This window comes from Conger conger, chromosome 8, assembly GCF_963514075.1.
Source record: "Conger conger chromosome 8, fConCon1.1, whole genome shotgun sequence".
Classification (NCBI taxonomy): domain Eukaryota; kingdom Metazoa; phylum Chordata; class Actinopteri; order Anguilliformes; family Congridae; genus Conger; species Conger conger.
Window position 1 is genome coordinate 35,013,526 of NC_083767.1, and position 27,220 is coordinate 35,040,745.

The 27,220-nt window shown below is 44.4% G+C and overlaps 1 protein-coding gene across 1 annotated transcript in view; it reads left to right on the forward strand.

Moving 5' to 3' along the window:
- The first annotated feature begins 1,506 nt into the window (after positions 1-1,506).
- LOC133134451 (uncharacterized) overlaps positions 1,507-27,220 on the forward strand; it is a 71,460-nt gene continuing 45,746 nt past the window's right edge. Inside the window, exons 1-10 of the mRNA XM_061250648.1 lie at positions 1,507-1,743; positions 2,174-2,228; positions 3,066-3,202; positions 3,457-5,651; positions 5,886-6,079; positions 10,589-10,981; positions 15,861-15,994; positions 19,422-19,560; positions 20,501-20,643; positions 23,341-23,455. Coding sequence (XP_061106632.1) covers positions 1,507-1,743; positions 2,174-2,228; positions 3,066-3,202; positions 3,457-5,651; positions 5,886-6,079; positions 10,589-10,981; positions 15,861-15,994; positions 19,422-19,560; positions 20,501-20,643; positions 23,341-23,455 — 3,742 coding nt within the window. The remainder of the gene's footprint in view (positions 1,744-2,173; positions 2,229-3,065; positions 3,203-3,456; positions 5,652-5,885; positions 6,080-10,588; positions 10,982-15,860; positions 15,995-19,421; positions 19,561-20,500; positions 20,644-23,340; positions 23,456-27,220) is intronic.

Sequence of the window (27,220 nt, forward strand, 5' to 3'; positions counted from 1 at the left end):
AGAGATAAGGGCTCATTTGCTTTTCCTGTCCCTGAGGGAGATAGAGGTGGAGAGAGAGAGAGCGACTTTCACATCGCCAAAGAAAAGCAGCATGAACAGCACAGGTCAGTGGTTGGCTTCCACTCTTTAATCTCCCTTTCTCCTTCTCTCTCCTCTGTCTACATTCATAAGCTGCTTGAGGATATTTTTTCTGCCACACCCAAAATGTATGTTTGCATTTCTCAAGAGAATGCAGGATTTTACATTATAGATAACAGAATATATGTGTTCATACAGTAGTTGTGTTTACTAAAGTTTTGGACATTAACTGTCTGGTGATAAGTTGGTGATATGTTACATAAGCCAGAGTTCAAGGTGTTATCTTTTCTTTTACTTCGTCATATGGCTGCTGAACTTGCCAAACTATGGCAATGAAGACATAGCCTAACATTTGCAGTTGTGCTACCAAAATGAAGAACTAACATTGATTTAATCCTGGTCAAGCAAATTGTAAAATATCTCATAGTTGAAAAGAAAACTTTTCCCGGTCAGCCCTTTTACATTTATTTCACATTCATTTGTTTTCATTTTCATTATAATTTCACTAAATTAATTTGCCAAAAAATGAGAATAAAATACTTTTAAATGGATTGATAGCCTGCTGTTACACTTCACTTCTCTGTGATGTGTTTTCAAAAGGATAGATCAGTGAGACTTTTGAATGGTCATCATAGTGTTTCTGAATGTGTCATGTGGGAGGTAATACCCGTTGTTACCAGCAGAGGGCCGAGGATCATTGTTTGCACCTGTTCCTCATTGGCGTTAGGGGAATTACCTCCCGGCAGCATATTTAAGCCCAGTACTGACAATCCTTCAGTGCTTGTGTGTCAACTGTTCGCTCTTGCGCCAAGCCGGTAAGCACAAGGTAGACTCTGTCAGTCTTTTGGAGTCAGGTACTGTGCTGGTGGTTGCAAACAAAAAAACTTAAAAGGTAAGGAAGGCGTTCCGCTGGTATTGTGTTCGCTGGCGTCTTCCTCAAAGGTTTTGGTTTTGGTTTTTCTTTTTTGGACTCGTGTGAGTCAGTGGTTGGGGGACGTTGTCCCCTGGTATGTATTTTGGTTTGAGTTTTCTTCCCGAGCTGCGCCTCGAGGGTTTTATTTTCTCGTGCCTAGCTTTTTTTACGCGAGGTTGTATTTTCTTTTCGGCGGTCCCGGTCTGCTACCGTCAGTGCTGTGTGTCAAGCACATATTTGGTTTTGAGTTTCGCCCTGTTTTGGAGGGTTGTTTTATTTTCCCAGCCGTTTTTGGCTTAATTTCTGTTATCATTCTAATTCGCCTTCGGGTTAGTTTTTGTTCCTCCCTCTGTTCTGGGAGTAGGGGTTATCGCCTTATATTGAGGTTTAGTGGCGAACACGTTTGCATGCTCGCTTTAAAAGGGTTTCCCCTTTAGTCGCTACTGGCTCTCCGCTCAACCCCATCCTCACAGTACACACAAGCCACCTTGGAGAGACCAGCGACTAGTTTGGGAATGGAGGTGGGAGATTCCCCGTTAGAAGCGGTGGTAGCTGCCCAGCAGGCTGCTCTAAATAGGCAGGAACAGGCGCTGCATGCGCTGCAGGCACAGCAAGCTGCCACCACTGAGCAGCAGACCCTAGTGTTCCAACGCCAGGACGAGATCCTGGCCAGGCTAGGCAGTCAGCAGGACATGCTGCTGGGTCTCGCCGACAGTTTTCGGCAACTAGCGAGCGAGTTTCGCTCAGCTCAGGTACAAGCATCATCCCCAGACAATCCCCCACCACCCACGCCTCCCCAACTTGCGGTTCCCTCTTACTCATTTACCACACCTATGGTCAGGGAGCCCAAGTTACAGCTGCCGCTGCGGTATGGGGGAGAGGCGGGCAAGTGTAGGGGGTTCCTCTCCCAGTGCCTGATTTTTTTTTAAAGCCCAGCCTTCCCGGTTCTCGACTGAGGATTCGCGGGTAGCATTTATCCTGTCGTTACTGACCGGAACCGCTCTGGCCTGGGCGGAACCGCTGATCCGAGCACAGTCGCCCCTAATGAGTGCCTCTCAGCCCCTCATGCAAGAAATGACACGGGTATTCGATCACAATGTTACGGGCAAAGAGGCCGCGGTCCGCTTAACGTGGATGAGGCAGGGAACCCAAAGTGCAGCAGAATTCTCTGTGGCGTTTCAGGCTCTGGCCGGGGAGACGGGGTGGGCTGACGAACCGCTGATGACTCTGTTCACGGGTGCGCTATCAGACCCTGTTAGGGACGTCCTCGCTACCGTGGACCCCCCGGAGAATTTAGGGTCGCTAATTTCCATAGCCATCCGTATTGACAACCGTATTCGGGAACGAGAAAGAGAAAAGGTTGTCCGCACGGGCGGGCGGGGTTAAGTGGTCTGTCCCGTCCCCCCTAGGTAGGGTTCTAAGAGCCGAGGGGAACCAGGAGGCACACAGAGGGGAAAAGCCGATGCAACTGGGGGTTACTACTATGGCACACTCGAGGAGACAACCCTGGAGAGGAGGGCTATGTTTTTTTTGTAATCAGCCAGGGCATCAAAAGAAAAACTGTCCCGACCTAAAGAAAACAAAAGAGCAGTCCCACTAGTGGAGCGAAAGTCACTAGTGGGACAGCTCGAGGGTATTAGCTTTCGCACCATCCTACTGATTGAACTGACATGGAAAGGGGTTGTCGTTGGGGCAGAAGCCTTTATTGTTTCCGGGGCGGTGGACAATTTTATTGACAGGCAGTGGGCTAAAGAGAAGAGACTGCCGGTTCGATCTATGCCGCAGCCTCAGTCGATTACGGCGCTAGACGGACGTCCTTTGGGGTCTGGAGTGGTACGCCAACGGACAGAGCGGGTTGTCATGCGAAGCCCGTTTGGGGGGCACTGGGAACGCATATATTTTTATTTGGTCGAGTCCCCGGCATATCCGATAGTTTTAGGGCATGTCTGGCTAGTCAAGCACCAGCCTCACATAAACTGGGGTAGCCGAAGTCACCCGGTGTCTCGGTGGGGTCCACAATGCGCTGCCCACTCAGATCGCGGGAATACTTCCGCGACTCCTTCTACTGATACAGACATAGGGTCCGAATTGGACGAGGAGGAGGCTAAGGAGTTCCTAAGTCCTGAGGTTAGGATACCGGAGGAGGAGGAGCAGGAAGGGAGCCTGGAGTGGGACCCAGTGACTGGAACCTCCCTATTGACGAGGGAGAGGGTAGTGACGTCACAGACTGGGACACCGAGAGCCTATTGCAAACCTCTATCAGTGGGAGTGAGAACCGGATAATGGGGGCTATTGTGTTCTCGCTGCCATCAAATGTCCCGAGGGCGTATCGTGAATTGGCTGAGGCGTTTAGCAAGCAACAGGCGACCACGTTACCTCCACACCGCTCGTACGACTGTGCAATAGAGTTGCATCCGGGTACAATCCCTCCCAGGGGTGCACTCTATTCATTGTCGGTGCCGGAGAGCAGGGCCATGAAAGAGTACATTCGGGACGCCCTAGCCAATGGGTTCATCAGACCGTCCTCGTCACCGGCGGGGGCGGGGTTCGTTTTTGTTAAAAAAAAGGACGGGAGCCTAAGACCCTGTATCGATTACAGAGGCTTGAATGCTATCACCATAAAAAATAGGTACCCCCTTCCATTGATGAACTCTGCATTTGAGCGCCTGCAAACAGCATCAATATTCACCAAATTAGACCTCCGTAATGCGTACAATTTGGTACGCATACGGGAAGGCGATGAATGGAAAACAGCCTTCAACACACACTCTGGTCATTACGAATATCTGGTTATGCCGTTTGGCCTCACCAACGCCCCCACGGTGTTCCAGGCGCTCGTCAATGATGTGCTTCGAGAGATGCTGGAGAAGTCCGTTTTCGTCTACCTGGACGATATTCTGATCTTCTCCGCCACCCTCTCAGAGCTCATCCGGCACGTAAAAATGGTACTGACACGCTTATTAGAAGCTCGCCTTTTTGTTAAGGCAGAGAAGTGCGTGTTTCACACGAGTTCAGTGTCTTTCCTCGGGTTTATCGTTTCCGCCGGCAAAACCGAAATGGACCCGAGAAAGATTGCTGTCGTGAGGGATTGGCCAACCCCGGAATCGGTAAAACAGGTGCAGAGATTCCTAGGGTTCGCCAACTTTTATCGGCGGTTCATCCGCAATTTTAGCACGGTAGTCGCGCCCATCACAGCACTCACTAGGAAGAGTGCCCCGGCGCGTTTTGTTTGGACACCTCGCGCAGAGGCGGCGTTCGTGGGTTTAAAAGAAAGGTTCTGTTCGGAACCCATTTTGATAACCCCTAACCCGTCCCTGCCGTTTATTGTGGAGGTTGATGCCTCCGAGCTGGGGGTGGGGGCTATTCTTTCGCAACGGTCTCCCCAAGATCAAAAGGTGCATCCCTGCGCGTTTTTCTCTCTGTCACTGTCTCAGGCCGAGAGAAACTATGACGTGGGGGATCGAGAACTGCTAGCGGTCAAACTGGCCTTGGAAGAGTGGCGGCACTGGCTTGAGGGGGCGGAACATCCGTTCACTGTGTGGACGGATCATAAGAACCTGGAATACATCCAGACCGCTAAAACACGCAACTCACGTCAGGCGCGCTGGGCGCTTTTTTTTGCGCGTTTTTCATTTACAGTAACGTATCGTCCAGAATCTAAGAACATTAAGCCAGACGCTCTCTCTCGGGTTTGCGACAAAACGGACCGGGAACACAATCCGGAACCCGTTCTCTCTGGGGTTCGGATTGTACCGCCTATCATTTGGGAGATTGAGTCAGCGGTAGCATTACGCCGTGACCCGGATCCTGGAGGGGGTCCGCCGCACTGCCTTTTTGTGCCCGCTGGGGTCCGGTCCCAGGTGCTACAGTGGGGGCACGCCTCACGGCTGGCGGGGCATCCCGGGGTTCGGCGCACCAAAGATTTGTTGTCCCGACGATTCTGGTGGCCCGGGATGGAAAAGGACGTCCACGAGTTTGTGGGCGCATGTCCAGTCTGTGCGCGCAGTAAGAGCTCCCACCGTCCCTCAGCAGGGCGGCTACGTCCGTTACCAGTCCCGAGGCGCCCCTGGAGTCACATTGCGCTGGACTTTATCACGGGGTTGCCACCATCCGAGGGGAAAACGGTCATTTTAATGGTGGTGGATCGGTTTTCCAAGGCGGCCCACTTCGTGGCACTGCCCAAATTACCATCGGCAGTGGAAACGGCACGGTTGGTGGTTGACCACGTGTTCCGGTTGCACGGGCTGCCTCAAGACGTAGTATCAGATCGTGGACCCCAGTTCACCTCCCGGTTCTGGCGGGCGTTCTGTTCTCTGCTGGGTGCTTCGGCTAGCCTGTCCTCTGGTTTTCACCCCGAGACCAACGGGCAGACGGAACGCACCAATCAGACCCTCGAGAACACGCTACGGTGTCTGGCGGTTGACGAGCCCACTTCGTGGAGTCGTCAACTCACGTGGGCGGAATACGCCCACAATTCGCTGCAGAATGCGTCCACAGGGCTCTCGCCTTTCGAGGTGCAGTCCGGGTATCCCCCGCCACTGTTCCCGGAGTTAGAGAGAGGGGGCGAAGTGCCCTCTGCGGAGGCCTTTGTGCGGCGGTGCCAGACCACATGGAGCAAGGTGCGGGCTGCCCTCGTAAGGGCTGCTGCCAACCAAAAAAGGTGGGCCGACAGGCATCGCCAGTCGGCACCCTGCTATAGGGTGGGGCAGCGAGTGTGGTTATCTACGCGGGATCTCCCTTTGCGGGTTGAGTCGCGTAAGCTCGCACCGCGATTCGTAGGGCCATTCAAAATAATAAAAAAGATCAATCCCGTTACGGTGCGCCTGCAACTACCCCGTTCTATGAGGATACACCCCACACTTCACGTATCCCGCCTTAAACCGGTGTTGACTAGTGTGTTGGCACCTGCGGAGGTCCCGCCACCACCTCCACGGCTAATTGACGGGGGTCCGGTCTACACCATCCGCCGCATCCTGGCTGAACGTCGCGTGGGCAGGGGCAAACAGTATCTCATTGACTGGGAGGGGTTTGGTCCTGAGGAACGTTGTTGGGTCCCCTCGAGGGACGTTCTGGACCCTGATCTGATCCGTGAGTTTCGCAGGCAGGGGGCAGAAGGAGCGTCTGGGGCCGCTCCTTAGCAGGGGGGTCCTGTCATGTGGGAGGTAATACCCGCTGTTACCAGCAGAGGGCCGAGGATCATTGTTTGCACCTGTTCCTCATTGGCGTTAGGGGAATTACCTCCCGGGAGCATATTTAAGCCCAGTACTGACAATCCTTCAGTGCTTGTGTGTCAACTGTTCGCTCTTGCGCCAAGCCGGTAAGCACAAGGTAGACTCTGTCAGTCTTTTGGAGTCAGGTACTGTGCTGGTGGTTGCAAACAAAAAAACTTAAAAGGTAAGGAAGGCGTTCCGCTGGTATTGTGTTCGCTGGCGTCTTCCTCAAAGGTTTTGGTTTTGGTTTTTCTTTTTTGGACTCGTGTGAGTCAGTGGTTGGGGGACGTTGTCCCCTGGTATGTATTTTGGTTTGAGTTTTCTTCCCGAGCTGCGCCTCGAGGGTTTTATTTTCTCGTGCCTAGCTTTTTTTATGCGAGGTTGTATTTTCTTTTCGGCGGTCCCGGTCTGCTACCGTCAGTGCTGTGTGTCAAGCACATATTTGGTTTTGAGTTTCGCCCTGTTTTGGAGGGTTGTTTTATTTTCCCAGCCGTTTTTGGCTTAATTTCTGTTATCATTCTAATTCGCCTTCGGGTTAGTTTTTGTTCCTCCCTCTGTTCTGGGAGTAGGGGTTATCGCCTTATATTGAGGTTTAGTGGCGAACACGTTTGCGTGCTCGCTTTAAAAGGGTTTCCCCTTTAGTCGCTACTGGCTCTCCGCTCAACCCCATCCTCACAGAATGTAAAGACTTCTGAGGATTATTTAAGAATGTAAAGACTGCTGAGGACAAATCATGGATTGTCTGGATAGTGTATCCATGTATTACTACAAACACATAGAGACTGTCAAAGGGACATGATCTGGTTAGAGTAATTACAACATTTCTGGGACATAATAGGCTGTGTGGGTAGTGTGTTCTTATGGGGACTTAGACTTAGACATGTCAAAGGGCACCATGGTCTATCTGGTTAGTGTATGCTATCATGGCCTATTTGGTAAATGTATAATTATGGAGACTGTTCGAGAAGCATCTTGGTCCATCCTTTTCGTTATGGTCATTATGGGAACATAAGAGTTGTTGAACGGACAGGATGATGTCTCTGGTTCTTGTGTTATGACAGATTTTAGACTGTTGAAAGGGCAAAGTAGTCTGGTTAGTGTACAGTAACTGGCATTAAGATATTACTGCAGGGGTACTGGTCTGTCCTGGCAGTGTGATATTACAAGGGAGTACACAGTTAAATATTCCGGGCCAGGTGTACAATTTTACAAAGGATTGCGAATGCTTTTCCAATATATATCTACGTACCTCGGAATTTACAAAATGGTCATGATGGTAAATCGCTATTAGGGTGTAATTTGTGTGGATTAGGTGACTCGGCAACTTTCCTTTTGATGCATAGTTAATGGATGTGTATACCTGCAGTAAAGGCAATGAAATAGGGTGGACCGTTTAGAAATAAAGGCAACTAAGAATTCTGACTGATTTCCTAAAGCAAGCATTAATTGTGTGAGAACTCCTGAAAACAGGCGGAAAATTTGTCTGTGCTGATGGTAAATGGTTTGCATTTATATAGCGCCTTTATTCAAAGCACTCTACAATTGATGCTTCTCATTCCCCCATTCGCACACGCACTCACACTCACACACCAATGGCGATTGGCTGCTATGCATGGCACCAACCAGCACATCAGGAGCAATTGGGGGTAAGGTGTCCTGCCCAGGGATGCCGAAGAAGGGTGTCGGGACTCGGGCGGTAATTTACGCTCATCCACGGAGGTCAGATGAGATTGCTGTGTGGGGTGGGGAATTACCAAATGTATCCAGCGATGCAGACACTGAACACTCTGGAAGGTTGACAGTAGGCTACTAATATGAGGGCGGCCTGTAGCGTGGTAGTTACGGTAAATGACTGGGAGGTCGGTGGTTCTAATCCCAGTGTGTCACGTTTCAGGTCTGTCTTGCCATGTTTTATGTTTATTCGTTTTGTCTTAGTCACGTATTGTCTTATCATGTATTATGTTAGTCTAGGTTCGTCATGTTGTTTAGTTTATTTCTTGTTACGATTAATTTTTTCGTCATGTCTAGTTATGTTTCGTTAAGATTATATTACCTTGTTATGTTGAGTGGTTATCGTCTTAGTTTCGTTTTGTGTTATGTTTTGATTTATGTTTATTGTTACGTAGACTGGTTACTGTTTAAACATACACTTTTACATGTCTTTCCGCAAATCTTGCGTTCCGCCTTTCTCTCTCTCTCTTTCTGTCATTCACACCCTAATTGTTTCTATTTGTCGATTTATTAAAACTACTAACGCTAGATCAGGATTGGGTAGAACTAACAAACTAATCATGTGTTCATGTTACCTTACGTTTCTCGTGCATGTAATTTACTAATTTACTAATGCTAGGGCAGGATAGGTTTATTACTAACGATTACTAATTACCTTGTTAGAATTGTCATCCATCGCACCTGTTTTCTATTTCCTTGCTGCGCTCAAACTAATTGTCTACACCTGTCTACACCTCCATTTATATCCCAGTCGCGCTACTGTTTGTTGCGAAATTGTCTGCCTCTTGTTTTCAACGCAACGCTTGAGCATTATTACTGATTGATTCACGTTAAGATCCAAGCCTGTTTTACCTACCAGTGTTATTGATTTCTGTTTCGTTAACCATCGTTTGTTTTTTGACCATGTCTTCGCCTACCGTTTTTGTACCTTTGCCTCGCTGATTGTTTCATGGTTTCGACTTCCGCATCGCCCTCGACTACGACTCTGCCTGCCGTCCGCCTGTTCTTCTGCCCCGCTGACGGCTCTCCTGCTACCGGACCTTCCTGCACGTCTACCGACTACGAGTTTGCCTCTTCCCTCGGCACTGTGCTTTTTGTTTGTTTAGTGTTTGTTTGGCTGGATCTACGTGTATGGACTTTGCTTGTTTTGACTACACTCCTGGGATTCGTCCCGAATAAAGCCCTGACGGGACTTTATCTAACCATTGTTTCTGAGTCGTGCATTTTGGGTCCAACCCCCACGCACCCGTCTCTCAGTGTAGCCACTATAAGATCCGCACAGCCGTTGGGCCCTTGAGCAAGGCCCTTAAGCTTGCATTGCTCCAGGGGAGGATTGTCTCCTGCTTGGTCTAATCAACTGTACGTTGCTCTGGATAAGAGTGTCTGCCAAATGCCAATAATGTAATGTAATGTAATATTTACTAACCACTTCTGATTTATTTTCAAGCAGTCAACATTAAATTTTATATCTTTTATATCTTTGCAAGACGTATATTGCCATCGGCATCAGTTTTGTATTTGAACAATTGTTGTTGGGTATGTGTTAAGCAGAGTATAATCATTCATTGAGAACTAAAGCTTCAGATGCTCTGTGGCCCTCTCTCATTGCAAGTTTGTCTCCATCTATTCCTTCCACCACTACAACCTGCTCATTTTGCCTGAATTCTCCACCTGTTGTTCAATCGGTGGTAATATAATTTCCTTATTGACTACCACTGCTGTGTTTTGCCCTCTTAAAAATGTATTTTGTATGCTGCCATCTTTGCATATTTTCTCCATTACTTCCTCTACTCTTTGTTTCATTGTAGGTCTCTCTAAAGGATTCATTTTCAAAGTGATGTCACTCCAATTTTGTGTCCTCTCTGTTGGCATTGTATCCCTAAGCTGTAATATAGGGTAACACAGCGTGAAGCTAAATTACAGCGTCGAGACTAAATTACCACTAAATCGGTTGGTAATGTGTTGGTATCTGCAACCACATAGTCGCAATAGAGCAATTGTTTTTGCATTGTGACTGTTTCTTTGGGGCGGCCTGCAGCCTAGTGGCTAAGGCTTTTGACTGGGACCTGGAAGGTTGGTGGTTCAAACTCCAGTGTGGACACAATATGATCAGCGCAGGTGTTGGGCCCTTAATTCAACTCTATAAAAGTAGGAGTAATGCTGAAAAAAACATACTTAGAGTGGCATCAACTCTGAACAATTTAGTTCAGTTGAATCATTCTGTTCCAGGCAGTTAGTGGGTTGCTATGGGGAATTCCATGCGGTGGTATGTGTGGTTGTTGAATTATCAGGATTTGACAAGGTAAAATCTTGAAATGCAGCCTCTCTCCTCTATCTCTCTCTTTCTCTCCTTCCTCTATCTCACCCTCTTTCTCTCCCTCCCTTTCTCCTCTTATATCTCTCTCTCTTTCTTCATCTATCTTTCTCTTTCTCCCTCTCTCTCTTTATCCTCCTCTATCTCTTTCCTCTTTCCTCCTCTACCCCATCTCCCTCTCTCTCCCTGTTTCTCCTCTATCTCTATCCTCCTCTCTCTCCCTCTTTCTCTTTCTCCTCCTCTGTCTCCCTCTCCTTCCCTCTCTCCCTCTCGCCCTCTCTCTCCCTCCCTCCCTCCCTCCCTCCCTCTCTCTCTCTTTCTCTTCTCTCTCTCTCCCTCCAGCGGAGGACCTGCTGATAATCTACGAGGCCGAGGCGGAGCAGTGGGCCTCGTACCTGCGGTCCGTGCTGGCGGGGTGCGTACGGGAGGAAGGGGTGTGCCTCTACGACGTGGCGGCCGCATCCAGCCGGCGGGAGGACTTCCTGTCACTGGCACGCTACCGCTGCAAGCTGCTGGTGCTGAGCGGCGGGATGCTGGAGGGGCTGTGCCGGATGCAACGCTTCTTCCTGGCCCGGGTGCTGCGGCCGGCGGCCAGCGTGGTGGTGCTGCTGTGCGGGGTGGAGAGCCTGGCGCCCCTGCTGAAGGCCGTGCCCCTGGAGGACGACTGCCTGGTGATCTCCAGCGAGCAGGATCCCCAGGAGTACCTGAGCGCCGTGGCTGAGATCGTGCAGAGAGGTAGGGCACAGTGAGGGCGGGCCTGGGGGGGCCTTTTGTCTACGTGTGACATGCGTGTGTGTGCACGTTTGCATGGGTGTGCGTTTGTGTGTGCGTGTGTGTGTGTGTGTGTACTTTTGTTTACGTGTGACATGCGTGTGTGCATGTGTTTGCACACGTATGTGTGCGCAGTTTTGCGTGGGTGTGCATTTGTGTGTGTGTGTGTGTGTGTGTGGGTTTGTGTGTATGTGCATTTGTGTGTGTGTGTGTTAGCAAAGCTCTTTCTCTCACTGACTCTCCAGGGGCAGCATCACATTGACAGCAGGTGTGAACTCAGCCCTGTGTTACTAACACAGCTGCAGTAGGTCACACACCACAGGGAGTGCAGTGTTTTGCGGGGAGCAGGGTGTGTTATCCAGAGCTGTCACTGAGACAAACACCCCTGCGACCCTGAGTCACCAGGATACCTTAGCTGGGCACTAGTGTCCATAGCGCTAATGTCAAAGGTCTGCTCCTAATGTAAAGGGGCTGATCTGAATCCCCAGTGGCAGAGACAATGAGACAGAACTGCTGTGTCTAACTCTGCAACACCAGCCCTGGTGCTCATAGAATATTTTTTTATTTGTTTCTTTTTTTAAATTTATCCAAGCCCCCACTGAGCCTTGAAGAGAATGCAGTGCATGTCATAAAATATAACACAACACAGTTCAATGAAAAGCAACATCCAAAGAACTGAAATGCTGTTAATGATGCTATAGGTCAACAGCATTGTACATTTTTCATGGTATGAACAAATTATCAGCTTTAATGGTTTTACTTTTAACTCTGGTTTTAACTTTTGAAAACAGTCAAATTGATTGCAATTGTATCGCAGCCGAGCTTGTTTTGGCCAAACGAAAAGTGAAACTCAGTCAGAAGCAGCAGGTCGCTAAGAGAGGAGATTCCAGTTACATTAATTACAGGAAAGAGTAATGAAATGTATTGCAAATGCATTTTTGATAATATAAGTACAAATGCACGCATTAATATTTAATGTGTTATGAAAATGAGTGCAGTCAGGTGACACTGTAGCAATGCTCTGCACTTACTATGTTAAGGTTAAATGTTCTGTCATGACGCTGCTATGTCGTACTAATGCTATAACATCGACAAAACATTCCCTAACATTGCCAGAACATTCTTTAAGCCTGGGTTATACTATCCACATGGATGGATGTACGGGATTTTGATGACGTCAAACAATGAACATGCGTTGGGGGCATTTATATTTTTTGTAGTTGTGTCTCCACACCCTTAGGTACAATTGGTAAGATTTTTGTGTTAAAACATTGTTACAAGACCATTGTAAATCCCTTCCTATCATTGAAAAAGGCTCACTGACATGTTGACTCACCCCCTGCCTGTGTTTATAGTTAAATTTGGGTTACAAAATATACAGTTGATGGACCGACACTCTGCACCAAAACATTGTATTGGTGTAAAATAATTCAAGCTCATTGGTTGAAAATTGGTTCTAATTGCCACAGCCAATGGCATTTCAACCTCAGCGCATTTACAGAGAATGGGGAGGGATAAACAGTGTTGTGGTTTGAGGGTGTTGCAATTCCTCTTTCAACCATTAGAAGTCAGAAATTACCTATTGTACCTTTAATGTAATTTCCCATTATTTAAACTCGGAGACACAGCAGGTGCCCTCTTTTACATGTGTGCTGATTGTGCACACGCTTAGCTGGGTCGTTCCCGCGCTGCTCCATGCGCAAACAGCCACGCGTTAGACAGCAAGCATCACCGCAGGGGCAAATTAAGACATCGTTCCTGGGACGAGGCAGGCATTCAGCCAGAAGCGCTGAATGCGAGCATGAGTAGGAGAAAGCATTTATTTATTTTTTTAACCCGTCCTTTGTCGATGCTGTCGTCCCCGGTATAGAGCCGCTGTCATAATCCGCTGAAGTCTGCCGGAATGTGCTGGTAGCTTTTGTTTGTCACACAATAGCGTACAGAGCTCTTTGGAACGTAGGTGACGGGGGCTGAGTGGGGAGATTTTAAGCGTTTTTTAGCTCCGCAGAAAGGGAAACGCTGGGCGCTGAGAATGCTAGAGGGGTCTTGTCTGTTCCGGCCTTCTTCTCCAGTTTCCATGGCGATGGATTCATGCTTTTGTTTGACCTGTCCGGAGGCTGAGAGCTCAGTTTAAGAGGAGTGAGGTATTGCCAGAGTTCTATCTTGCAGTGCATATTGGGGGAGTTTTCTCTTAATTAAAACATATACGCATATTAGAGTGTGGAAAGTAATTGTGTCTAACTATTATCATCGCCCTAATCCCACAATATCTTAATTGGGAAATGTATTTGAATAAATAAATAAATAAAAGTTGCTTTACACACAGTTGGTAATTTAATGGATGAAAATACAAAGTAAGCTATTGAGAGACAGAAGTAAGCCCATGCCTCAGGTACAAAGACAATCAGCCGACTCAATGTGCCTATACAGCCTTATTAATTCACAAAAGGAAATGCCTTGTTTGAAGATGAAAGGCAAGGTAAACTTGAAACTTAAACCTGCACCTTTTCTGATTGCCCTATTCCCACACCACAGTGCTTCAGTGAGATGTCTAATTTGGCCTCACTTTATTTAATAAAGCCTGCGAATATCAATTTGTGTAAAATAACGTTTTGTCAGTATCATATAGATTTTCTGAAATGGCAAAAAGGAAGAAAGCACACTTGAGCCAGATGTATTCCCGGAAGAACAGGAAATGTTTCATTGCTGAGGTTGGAGAAATGAACAGTACATAGACTTGGAAGGGAACTTTTAATATACGTATATATAAAAATAACAAAATGAATATGAGGGTAAAGCATGATGCTAATGATATGAAATTGGCATCATGAAAATCAGGCTACTGTAACAGTGGCTGTAGAAAAGCTGCTTGAACGCTGTAATACAGTAGCTACAATGAAATGCAAAGTACTGCATTTACATTAGCTAATCATCATCAAAAGACATTTCCTGTTACCTAAAATGAACGCTGCACAAAATGACTTGTCACAGCAGGACTGAATGAACATAATCAGGTTTGTGTTTTTGTGAACTGAATTTCTATGGCAACCCTACACCTGTGCAGGTTTGCAGCATACTGTTATTGCGTCATTGGCATAAATTGTGGTGTGTGTGTGTGTGCATGAGACAGAGAGAGAGAGAGTGTGTGTACACGTATATACACTTGCATGTGTCTGTGTATGCATGTGGGGCGACATTGGCTCAGGCGGTAAGAGCAGTTGTTCTGGCGGTCGGAGGGTTGCTGGTTCGATTGTGTGTATGTGTCGAAGTGTCCCTGAGCAAGACAAAAATGCTCCTGACAAGCTGGTTGATGCCTTGCAAGGCAGCCAATCGCCGTTGGTGTGTGAGTGTGTGTATGAATGGCTGAATGAGAGGCATCATTTGTACAGCTCTTTGGATAAAGGTGCTATATAAAAATGCCAACCATGTCAGTGTGAAAACCCATGTGTGGGCTTGTGTTAGATATTGCTCATTAGCAGTATGACCTGTCATAGCCTTCACTTTCTGTTTAATAGTTAAATGTTAGCTATTAGCACAAGCTTCCAGCGCTCTAATGAAGAATGCACAATTTGCTAAGATGAAAAAGAATTTGAGCGAAAAACTCATTTTGAGTCATTTGAGTGCAGTTGCAGTCTCTTCGGGGGCAGATGTCAGTGAGAGGTGCATTGCTGTACAGGGGCTGTGGATCGCAAATCGCATGCAAATCCACGCTTTTCCTCCCGTGTCACTGCACCGTTTTACTGTCACACATGCAAATTTGAATGTTTCCTCTGTCCGGCTGGCCAACAGATTGTAAGCAGCTGCCATTAAAGTATTGATTCTGAATTGGAAGGCCCCCTTTCAATCACAAACAGCATGTAGTTTATCACCAGGCTGTTTTTACAGATAACGAGCCGAGTGAATAATGAGGAAACATGGAAGGTCATATTTTTGCACTTAAAATTTGAATTAATTTTTGGTGGTGGATTCCGAACATTGTGAATACCCTATTCATTTTAACATTGTATGTTTATCCTACAGTAGACTCATTTCCACCACATACATTTTTGCCCAGAGAGCTAGTCCCACTCAATTCCCACAAAAATGTATTAATTGAAGAAAAACCCATTGTTCAATTCCAGAAGAGAATTGAATTAATTTCCTGAATTGAAATGGAACTTGACCATTTCAACACTGATTTGAAGAAAGGCATGAATGTGAATGTATTTGAGCTCATATTCACAAAAATAAATACAGTATTTTACATATAAATACTGTACATATTCTGTTCTTTTTTCATTTTTTTCCCATTCTTGGTTTCTTTCCTATGTTCTTTAAGGTTGTTTTTAGTTGGTGCTTTATACTTAAGGCTCATTGTTTTCAGAGTTCATTTTTTATTTAAAAATCCAGGAATTTTTCAGGGTTTTTTTAGCATTTAAAAAAACGGGTTAAATAAACGCAAGACACAGCCAGAAACACCACTCACTCACCCAGTGTCCTCATATACACATACAGACCAATCAGAACAATCCCCATGATTCCCACTCTTAAAGCTGCATCCCCTCATTTACCAACAACGGCAATGATCCAGAAGAGAACCAAATCCATAATAGATTTTAATTCCCAAAACATCTCAAAGCCGAAGAAATATCAATAAGAAAATCCAAAATCTGGGCGAAAATCAGTTTAATGTCCAGGAATTGGGGGAAATCAGTTAAAATTGTCACTGATGAGCCTTGTTTTCGCTGTATATAAACCAATGGAACATGCATACTTCCAAATTTAAAAAATTGTGATTTTTTCCCTTTTTCCCTCATTTAGACGGTATTGAAATGAATTTTTCTCTCTGATTGGCTCTTGTGAGGTACCCAGACTGTGGATGTTTCTGCCATCACGACACGTGCGGCAGGATTGGAACTGAAGGATAAGAGCCTTCCAGCTGTGGCTCCGCCCGCCAGAGCCCCCATGATGGTGCTGCCTGCCAGGGTGCCCAGTGAGGTGAGGGCATAGTGTGTGTCCACCAATCATCATACAGCATATATACCAATCAGGATACAGAGCAGGATACCCCCACACCAATCAGCACACAGAACAGACACAGTTACCAGGTGAGAGGATACTGTTCACCAATCAGGACACTGAGCAGGATACCCCCACACCAATCAACGCACAGAACAGACACAGTTATCAGGTGAGAGGATACTGTTCACCAATCAGGACACAGAACAGGATACCCCACATCAAATCTGGATCCAGAATGTACATACGTTCTGGGAAGTGTTTGTGTGCATATGTGCATGCATATGTGCAAGCATCCATACATGTGTGCATTTACACATACCATTCTATTGCTGTTTATTGGGGCACTTGCATTTTAACTGGTGGAGCCAAGGTTAGTACAACTGCTTTGAAATAGAACTATGGAATCAGTGAAATCAAATCCAGCAGAATTTCTGGGATCGGTATGTCTGAGTTTGCCTAAGACACCAACACACAGAAAAAATACCACGAGGCTTAAGAAGCAGACACAAACATGACGTAAAACCAATGTTCTCAGTTTTATCCAGAGAGGGCCGGTGTGGATGCAGGCTACTAATCAATGTCCTGAGCAAAGACTCAAATGGTTGATTAGTAGTATCAGGTGTGTTACTGCTTGGTTGGAACAAGAGCCTGCACCCACGCTGGCCCTTTCTGGGTAAGACTGAGTATCCCTGATGTAAGAGATGAAGATAGTTTCTTTGTTGATAGTTGTTTAAATGGTGGTTATTCTACGCTGGCTGAAAAACAAAGGTAAAAAAGCTCTACTTGGTGAAAAGGTATTTCTGAATGAAATCATTCACCACAATTTAATAAAAATGTCATTACAACATTAACCTGGTATTTTTGCCCACACAACTGCTGCTCACTGGATGTTTTTTGTTTTTCGCACCATTCTCTGCAAACTCTAGAGTGTGTGAAAATCCCAGGTGATCAGCAGTTTCTCAGATATTCAAACCACCCTGTCTGGCACCAATAGTTTTTCCACAGTCAAAGTCACTTAGATCACATTCCTTCCCCATTTTTGGTATGAAAAACAGCTGAACCACTTGACCATGTCTGCCTGCTTTTATGCATTTAGTTGCTGCCACATGATTACCTGATTAAATATTTGCCTTAAAAAGCTGGTGTATTGGTCTACCTCATAACATGCTCAGTGAGTGTATTTCAAGTAAACCATTGCATTAGGTGTTGCCTGGTAAATTGTAGATTGTCATACTACAGTTTTCTGTTTTGGCGTTTTCTGTTACCTGTTCTGTGCTTGTGTCTTTTTTCCATCAGCTCATTCCGTAGTCCTCCCATTCATTCATTTGTTTCACCTGTTTAATTAATTCACCTGTGTATTTATACCCCTCTGTTTCTCATATTCCTTTGCCAGATCATGTGCTTACCTCTGACTTTCCAGCATCCATTTTGTTTTTCGGTTTCTGATTCGGTCATCATTTTGATCGGCTGTTTATGATTTCAGACTGAACATTATGATTACGATTCCTGGATTCTCCTTTTTACTATTGCCTGGTCGGACTGCTTTCTGGTTAACAAACATTTGCTTGTGACTTCAACTCCTTATTGCATCAGTTTGCTGGCAATTGACCCATGCCTGTTTAATCTGCTTGGAAATGAATAAAACCTGCTAACCTGCAAACCTGCGCATTTCCTGGTTGCGATTGATTCGTTAGCCCTAGTGTCTGACAGTAAATTGTGTATGTGTGTGTATGTATGTGCTCTTTTGAGACCGACTCGGGGCTCATCCCCGTTCCCTGAGCTCTATCAGAGTGATGGCAATGCCTACCGCTTGATGATTACAGATAGGGCTTTCCCGAAAATGGCCCCATTTATATTTTGTGACTAAAAAGTTGAGTCTGGTTCTAAGGAGCCAGCCGCTTTCAGACTCTGTGCTGTAATATACACCCACAGCTTCCAGTGTACACTCTAAGAAGTCATTTTTTCAACACATGGAGTCAGGTGATTCACCTGACCAATGAGGAGTGGCCAACCTTAGGGAAGCCTTTTAGTTGAATCAGTTCAAGAAACATGAGATTCTGTATCAGGACATTTCAATTAATGGTTTCATATTTAATTTCATGAATTTGCTAAACTAAAATTGAGTTGACCCCAATAATGTGAAACTGAATGTATTCTATTGAAGTGAATACCATTGTATTGCACTGAATTGAATTGAACAAAGTTGAATTTGTTTGAACTACACTGAAGTGAATGTCATTGAACTGAGTCAAAATAGTTTGAACTACACTGAAGTTAATTGAATTGAATTAATCTGCATTGAGATGAATCAAACTGAAGAGCTGAAAGTGGGCCAGGGTCCCCCTCGTCTTGCTCCTCTGAGCTCAGTCCTCTTCACGGGGCGACGGTTCAAACTGTCGTCGGCAGGGAAGTGATGACAGCTACATACAGTCTCCATGGAGATGCCCCTCCTCCAAAGAAGTGTGTCATTGCAGTGGCGATGACTCGGTCTAAAAGGGCAGGAATCTGTCTATTGCCATCTGTACTCCCTCAGAGAGGAAATATATAATGCAGGGTGCCAGATGTGCTCTGGCATTGTTGGGTGTTTTTTCAATTACATTTCAAGTACTGTACACTGTTCTAAATCCAGTATGCTGCACCAGGGACAACCAGCCTGGACCCCAAACAAATACCGTTCCGATGGCTTCAATGGCATATAACAGGTCCTCACTGCAAGTCCTCCTATGGTGGGAAATACAGGAAGCAAATATATGTAAAAACAATGAATACACACTCTGAAATGCATATGTATATTGAGGGGACATATTTTAGAGTCTTTCTTCATTGTTTGTATCTTTAGATCCTGTGATACGTGGTTTGTTTTTCACCCCAGAGTGGAGGTAGGAATGAGCGTCTGATTTAAGCAGATCTTATTCCTTAATCAGCTTTTTGCTAATTTCAGATCGAGAGCAAAACTCTGGGGTAGTGAGGGAGTGAAGTTCTGCATCATGGGCAGATTCAATCCCTCAGTGAATTAATTAAAATTGGCAGTCAGCTGCCACATCAGTTCTTCAAAATACAAAGAAGTGATGTGATGCCTTCACAGGCTGTGATGGGACATGTTGTGTAGTAGTTACTTTGTAATAAGTGTGTAATTGCACCCTTATTTGTAATTGCACCCTTATAATGAGTAGTAGGAATAGGTGCTACACTGTCACTCCGCTGTGCTGCATTTGCACATTTACGAATGTTCTCTATCTCTGTTTGTTGTGCAGGGTTTGCTGTGTTAGTTTTTTTTGGCTATGTTTGTTGTATTGCATTGATATTTTTGATAGGTTTGTTCTGTCTTGTTCTGTTGAAACCGGGAAAGGTGTACAATGTGTTTGTGTGTGCGTGTGTGTGTGTGTGTGTGTGTGTTGTGTAGAACCCAGGAGAGGTGTATATCCTGCTGAAGGAGTCTGTGGACAGTAAAGATGTTGAGGTGGAGTTTCAAAGCAAGAAGGAAAAGATACGAGTGAAACCTGAAATCTGGAATGAACAGACACTCTGTGTGAAAGCTGCAGGTAAGAATCACCTAACTCACCATAGCAACAGTAGACCACCTGTACCCACAGTATGCTCGCCTGTACAAGCCCACCTGTAGCATAGCAACTGCACACTCACCTGTACCATCCCACCTGTAGCATAGCAACTGCACACTCAGCCCACCTGTAGTACAGCAACTGTACTAGCCCATCTGTAGCATAACAACTGTATCAGCCGCCCTGTGGCATAGCAACAGTACTCTCAACTGTACAATCCCACCTGTAGCATAGCAACAGTCTTCACACCTGTACCAGCCCACCTACAAAATACAACTGTACACTCAGTCCACGTACAGCATAGCAGCAGTATACTCACCTGTGCTCTGTACTAGCCTTACCTACAAAGCCTTATGCTTTGGCTGGAAGGGCTATCTTTTCAAAATTAGGCTCACTGTGACTTCCTAGTTAAATAAAGGTTATATATATATTTCAATTTCTTTCTGTTTGGTTTTGCTCCTGTGTGTATGTGTATGTGCATGTGGCCTTGTGCTTGTTCTTTTATGCGTGTGTGAGTGTTTGTGTGTGTGTGTGTGTGTCTGTTTTAAAAATTATAACAGGTGTTATGTGGTGTGCTAACAGATGTGCTTAATGGTCTTCTAATGTTCTGTTACCAGGTGTGATAAAAGGTCTGAAAAAAAGTGTAATTAAAAGTGTGCAAATTGGTGTGATTGATGGTATGCTAATGGTGGTGCTAATCAATGTGAGGCATGATGATATATGCTAACAGGTGTGAGTAAAGGATATGCAAATGGTTAAATGTATGACAATAGATGTGAATAGGTGTTTTAAAAGTTGTGCTCATTTGTGTGCTAATTAATAGATGAGATTAACGGTATGGTTCTAACAGGTGCACTGAAAGGTGTGATTAAAGTTGGGTAATTTGTGAAGGGTGTGTTGGTGTGTTGGTGGGGTTTTGTAGACCTCCCCCCAGGTGCAGTGGGTGTGACGCTGTACTGCGGTGGAACGGCGAAGGCCAAGGCTACCCTGCAGTACTACTCAACCATGGGCGAGGTGGCAAGGCTCCTCCAGAAAGCGGCAGACCCCCTGGAGTTCATGCTGCAGGTGAGAGAGTAGGGTGAACTAACCACCCCTATGTGTTAAAACAGGGCTGCCCAACCCTGTTGCTGGAGATTTACATTCCTGTAGGTTTACATTCCGGTAGGTATGTGTTTATATAATAAAACATGTTATTTGGCTGATGCTTTTTTTAAAAGCGACTTACAGTTGAATAGACTAAGCAGGAGACAATCCTCCCCTTGAGCAATGCAGGGTTAAGGTCCTTGCTCAAGGGCCCAACGGCTGTGCGGATCTTATTGTGGCTATACCGGGGATCGAACCACCGACCTTGTGGGTCCCAGTCATGTACCTTAACCAATACGCTACCGGCTGCCCCTAACAAGGCACACTGTGCTAATTAGCAGAATCAGGTGTACCAAATTAGGGTTGAAAGGAAAACCAATATGACAGTAGATATCCAGGAACAGGGTTGTCCCAATACTCAAAAAATACATCCTCCTTAGTTAGAAAGATTCAGGAATGAAGGGAAGGACTATCGAGCAGCTTACAGCATTTATTTCATAGTAGAGCACATGCTCACAAACGATGCATTCTAAAATGGGATAAAGTTCATAAAAAGCACATTTAAAATATAAAAAACATTTCAGTATGGTCTTTTAGGACCTGGCATAACAAGTACCTCCCAAATCAATAAAGTTGCAGTACTTCATGTAACCCTTATAGCTGTGAAACCCAGCCAATAACCTGTTGAGAGTTTTTTATCAAGTGCTGGCATACTTGGCCAGGTCGATAAACTACGCATATTGTATAGAAACAGGCATCTGTGTAGTCCTGTTTAATGTGTGATCTGTATCCTGATTATGTCATATAACCTCTGTTTTGCCCTTATGCTACATACGTCAAGGGCTGGGAAGAAGAGCACAAAATTTTAGCTCAACATTTTTACAGGGCGTTTCTCTTAATGAGTGCATTTCTATGTAATATTTTAATTTAGTGGCGGCACGGATGGTGCAGTGGGTAGCACTGCCGCCTCACAGCAAGGAGATCTGGGGGCCTCTCTGTGAGGAGTTTGCATGTTCTCCCCGTGTCTGCGTGGGTTTCCTCCGGGTACTCCGGTTTCCCCCCACAGTCCAAAGACATGCAGGTTAGGCTGATTGGAGAGTCTAAATTCCCCATTGGTGTATGAGTGTGTGAGTGAATGGTGTGTGTGCCCTGCGATGGACTGGCGACCTGTCCAGGGTGTATTCCTGCCTTTCGCCCAATGTATGCTGGGATAGGCTCCAGCCCCCCCTGCGAATGGGAATCAATCAAGAATAAACGCTGGAGAGTATGGAATAAACATATAACAATCTGGTGATGAGACATACAAAATGAGGCATACAGGTAACAAGAGGAAATGGTAATCAGGAAACAGTCAGGAAGTGAAAACACAGGTGAAAGGAATAACAATGAATGAAAGAACTACAGTGTGCACAGAGGGTACTAAAACACGGAAACACGACGCACATAAGACAAAATACAACACAGTGAAAAACACGAAACCTGACAAATATGGCATGATGTTGATCATTTTTGCACAACAAAAACCCATTTAAAAAACTGAGATTATCAGCGAACCACACTCCTATTATTGTTTGACATTCAGGAATTGTATTTTGTGTTTCATGACATGTCATTGTGTGTGGTATGCATTTGCATATGAAAAATAGCTGCATAATTAGAAAAGTATGTTGCCACTCATCAGAATTAACCTCTATGTCATTACACATGTCAAGATAATATAATATTGAGTGTTACTAACGAATGGTTTCATAGCCAGTAATTCTGAGCATGGTGTCAAATGTCTCAATGTTTGACATTGAAATATTTGAACAAAATCAGAGCTTTGTTGAAACAATGCCTTCCATGAAATTATCATTAGTGCCATTAAATCTGCAAACTTGTCATGAGTGACAGGCTCTGTAATTAACATGAATTGAGTGTATAATCATGACAACAGCTTAAGATGTGTGGCAGAGGGGAGTTTATCGTGTGGGGGTGCAAGCAATACACAATTAGTCAAATGTACTTTCAATGTCAGATTTGCTTGTATTAAATTTATATCTAACCTGTTGGAAGTTGAAACCCAGCTTGGGTTATAAAAATCAAGAATCATATTTGGAGGCAAAAGAATTAGGGGATATAGTAGTTTTACAATTACATTTACATTTACATGGCTAGTAATCCCATGTGAAATATTTGGAGTTCAGCAAACTGCAGTTTAAACTGGTATGTTGTCTGTAGAAAAAGATGAACTGGAAATCCTTGAATCCCCATACACTTTGGAAGAGGTAAGAATCTTTGTTAATGGGACCTCATTAAAGTCAAATTCACTTAGAGGACATGCATCTGCTAATTTGGAAAGAAGCAATTATAAAGGCCTAGCATAATCAGTGCAAGTGCAGCTGTGCTAATCAAACCGTATTCTTTAATCATTCATGGATACTCACTACAGTGTGTACGTGTGTCTGTATAACTGTGTGTCCATGTTATACATATAATTATATGTATTGTTTTCATTATTATTAGGGTCTTCCACCATTTCAGATTCCTAACCTACATAAAAGCATAAAAGATGCTAGGCCTACTTACTAAACAGAAAATGGCAATACAGTGCCCTCCAGGACAATGGGGAAGATGACACTGGGAAGGATGAGTGCAATGGGGGGGTTGCATGGCTCATACCTGTTCCTGTGATTCCAGGCCTTTGGAATCTCCACTCCCGAGCTGCTGGACCAGGTCCTGACCTCAGCTCTGATGGAGAAGATGCCAGCAGGAGGGTTCCTGGGATTGCAGGGGAACGTAGACCTGGAGGGCGGTGAGTCTCCACCGGTCACCAAACTCTGGCTCGCCAAAAGAGGCCCTTCACTCCTCATGACCTTGGAATTATTGTTAGGTTCTATCTGAGAGGTTTTCAGATGTTTCAGATGATACCAACGTGAATGGGCTCCAAGCAGATACAGCCTTATACATTTAGCTTTTTTTAAATACCTTAACAATATTTTGGTGTAAAGCTTCACACAAATATTTAGTGCCCTATAAACAACATATTTATGGCACTATCTCATTTGTCAAAATAAGACACAAACCACATTTGTTATGAAATACCCATATCACCCCTATAAAATTAATTGCCCCCTTAAAACCACATCCATGCAAGCCCTCTAAAGTTCCTGGTGCTGGTGTCCTGAGCCTGCTCAACTCAAACATTCAGTGCTCCTGCGACCACACAATGAGTGGAACCAACAAACTGTGTTCTAGCTTTATTAGTCGATGATGGGTGGCTGTTTCTAAGTGCCGCCATTGCTGTGTAGTTCGGCTAGTTAACAAGCAGCCCCCCGCCCAGTCTCATCTGCAACTAGCATGACGCATTAGACAACAGCATCTATCTGAGCGTTCTTAAAATATTCTTTCAGTGCCAAAACTTTTTATTCTGTCATTGCAACAAGAAAAAGAAGGCGTTCCAATACAGCATTATAAAATGCTGTTCACTGAACAAAATAAGAGGAATTATTGTATAATATTACCATTGGTTTTATACACAGAGATGTCCCTTTAACAAGATTCTGTGGTCATTTATTGTCTTGAACAATCCTTTTGAGAAATAAACACGCAAATAAACATGCAAATGGGAAGCCAGGGTAGGCTTTTACATCAGCCACGCATAGCACCCCAGTTGCTATTTACGCCTTGGTAAAATGTTTTTAGTTCATCATTCTGGTTGTATTTTCCTATAATGGAGGACAGTAAAAAGCTTTCCAACTGTGTATGGCATGCATGACTGTAAACCTAGAACAGAGATTGAGGGCTGAGTGTAACTGCTAACTGTTTTCTTCAGCACCGTCATCCACAATGTTGTTCAGTAATATACAGTATAGACACTCAAGTTGTAATTGTCGTTTTCTTCAGGTTTTGGAAGCTTTTACTAATTTTGAAGACTAATTTTCATGGCAAAAGCAAAATCTTGTCATGAAGGAAACTTATAAGATTGAATGATTACATATTTAGGCGTGTGTACTACTGTGTGTCTCATTTCTTTTACATTATTTTTCAATTAAATAGACATTTTTCACTTAAACCACCATAACGTGCAAATTGCTTTATAATGGACAAACACACATTTTATTTTTGGATTGGACCCCTAGATACCCCTAGACATACAGCAGCAATGCACAATTTAGCCATTTTGGGACACCAGGGTACACTGCTTACATTTTGCTTCATATATCTTTATTAGGTCTGCATATCACCCTCAGATTTTTGACTCTCTTTTTAGATGTATCTCATTGGAGAAACTCTGAGAGTGAATGATAGTTTTCCAGTGAATTTGGGCTGTTACCACATTATCAGTGGAGTAGCAGCCCCCATCCATCCATCCATCCATCCATCCATTATCTTAACCCGCTTATCCTGAACAGGGTCGCAGCCTATCCCAGCATACATTGGGCGAAAGGCAGGAATACACCCTGGACAGGTCACCAGTCCATTGCAGGGCACACACACACCATTCACTCACACACTCATACCTATGGGCAATTTAGACTCTCCAATCAACCTAACCTGCATATCTTTGGACTGTGGGAGGAAACCCCCCCCCCCCCACCACCACTCAATTCCTGCATGTCCCCATGAGCCCCAGATTGAGAGGAGCTGGCTCAGTTTAAGCCAATCACTGGTGTTTTGGCATGGATAGTCAGTCCTTTGATTGATTTATGGAAGTCAGCGGATAAAGGTCCACAGGTAGCTCCTCCCATTCCCATTCCTTCCTTATATCACCATGGAAACAGAATGCAGTAATGGCTGTGTATTTGTCATCTTTTATATAAGATTTCAGTTCAAGGACATTATATTCTTTTTAGTTTTTTTTTCCCAGTGGTAGAACCCAAATTATAGGTTAGATGAAAGCGTGCCTACAAATAAACAATCAACCTAAATGTTTGTTTTGTAAAGACGACTGTAAAAGCAGTGTCTTTGTTTAAACTGCTATTCCTTATACTGCTGTCATCTGCCTACTAAAGCTGTATTATTTAATACAATAATATTTTAATCTAAGGGTCATTAATCATGTGAGTCAAAAACGCAGCTGCCAGGCACTTACAGGCTGAAAACCTCAGAAATACAATTTCATCTACAGTATCTTCCACAATAAATAATGCATACAAAATGTCTCTCAAAACAAATATGGCAAACGTCAAAGTGTAATAATAAGTTTAGTCTGTGTCCTTTTTCACACTAACATTTTATTGTTGAAAATATAGTTCACGAGAGTATTATTTTGATTTCAGATCAGATTAATTACATCCTCCTCCAAGGAGGTTATGTACAGTAATGACCTACAGTAATGTTCTTCCGTCCTTGACAGACGTATCTGGAAAAGTAATGGACGGATTGCCCTGAAAGTTGCTGTGCACATTTATGTCCCAAGAGGAAGATACCTATTGATTTTTGGTGACCTTTCCTGTAGTGCCGCCATCAGACCAAATTTCCAATTTGTGACCCATGTACAGTACTGTGAAAGTCATAAACACGTGTAAAAAAAAGTGAAGATGCTTTCGGAAAATAATGAAATTGAATGGAAATTGGCAAGGAATAAATTCCACACAGATATTAGGACATTTTCTTTTACTGAAACAGAGGTCACTGTGGCCAGGGCATGTAGTGGAAACACTGGGGATTTTCAAGACCAGGCTCTTCCGGCTGCACCTTTCCCTCCCTACCTCACTACCATGATTAGCCTTGTATATGCCATAGACTATAATGGCACTTATATACTTATATATAGATATTGTTGTGTTGTTTTGTATTAGCTATTGTATTGTTATACTCAGGGTATTCTAGCTGCAACTGTATGCTAGTTGATGTATTCTTCAAGGGTTCTGATTGTGTCTGTATGGTCAAGCTAGGACTCACCATACTGTCCTCTAGGGTCCTCTTGACACTTGTTCCTGTGTTCAATCTGCACGTCACTGTAAGTTGCTCTGGATAAGAGCGTCTGCTAAATGCCTTGTGATGTAATGTAATGTAATGATATGGTTCAAGATATTATTTAACCTTTAGGCAAACTAAGCAGTAGGTACACTTTAGTTGTAGGAAAAGGCTCGCAATTGATGGGCTGAAAGGCCTGTTCGTGCCATTATGTTATGTTATGAAATATTGAAAAATGTACTACAGTATAAAGAGCACTAAACAGATACAAATTCAATCAAATCAATATTTGTTGTGACCATCCTTTAAAAGCGCACCAGTTCACTTATGTAAACTGTCCTGTAGTTTTATCTTGTAAGACAATCTGGATGTTCCTTGCATTTTGGAGAACTTGCCACAGTTATTCTGTAGACTTTGCGTATGGCTCTCCAGGTTATCTCAGATAGCCTCAATCAAGTTTTTTTTTTAATCTGAAAAGTGGTCTGTTACTTTATTTAATAAAACAAAAAATAATATTTTTTTGGAAAATAAATGTTTGGAAATCTCACATTCTTTGCTCTTTTCTACTAATGCAGACATAATTTATATGCCTATGTATAAGCCTATGCATAGTGCTGTATCTAGAAAAGCTTGATTGCCATGGAATTTGCTATGCGCA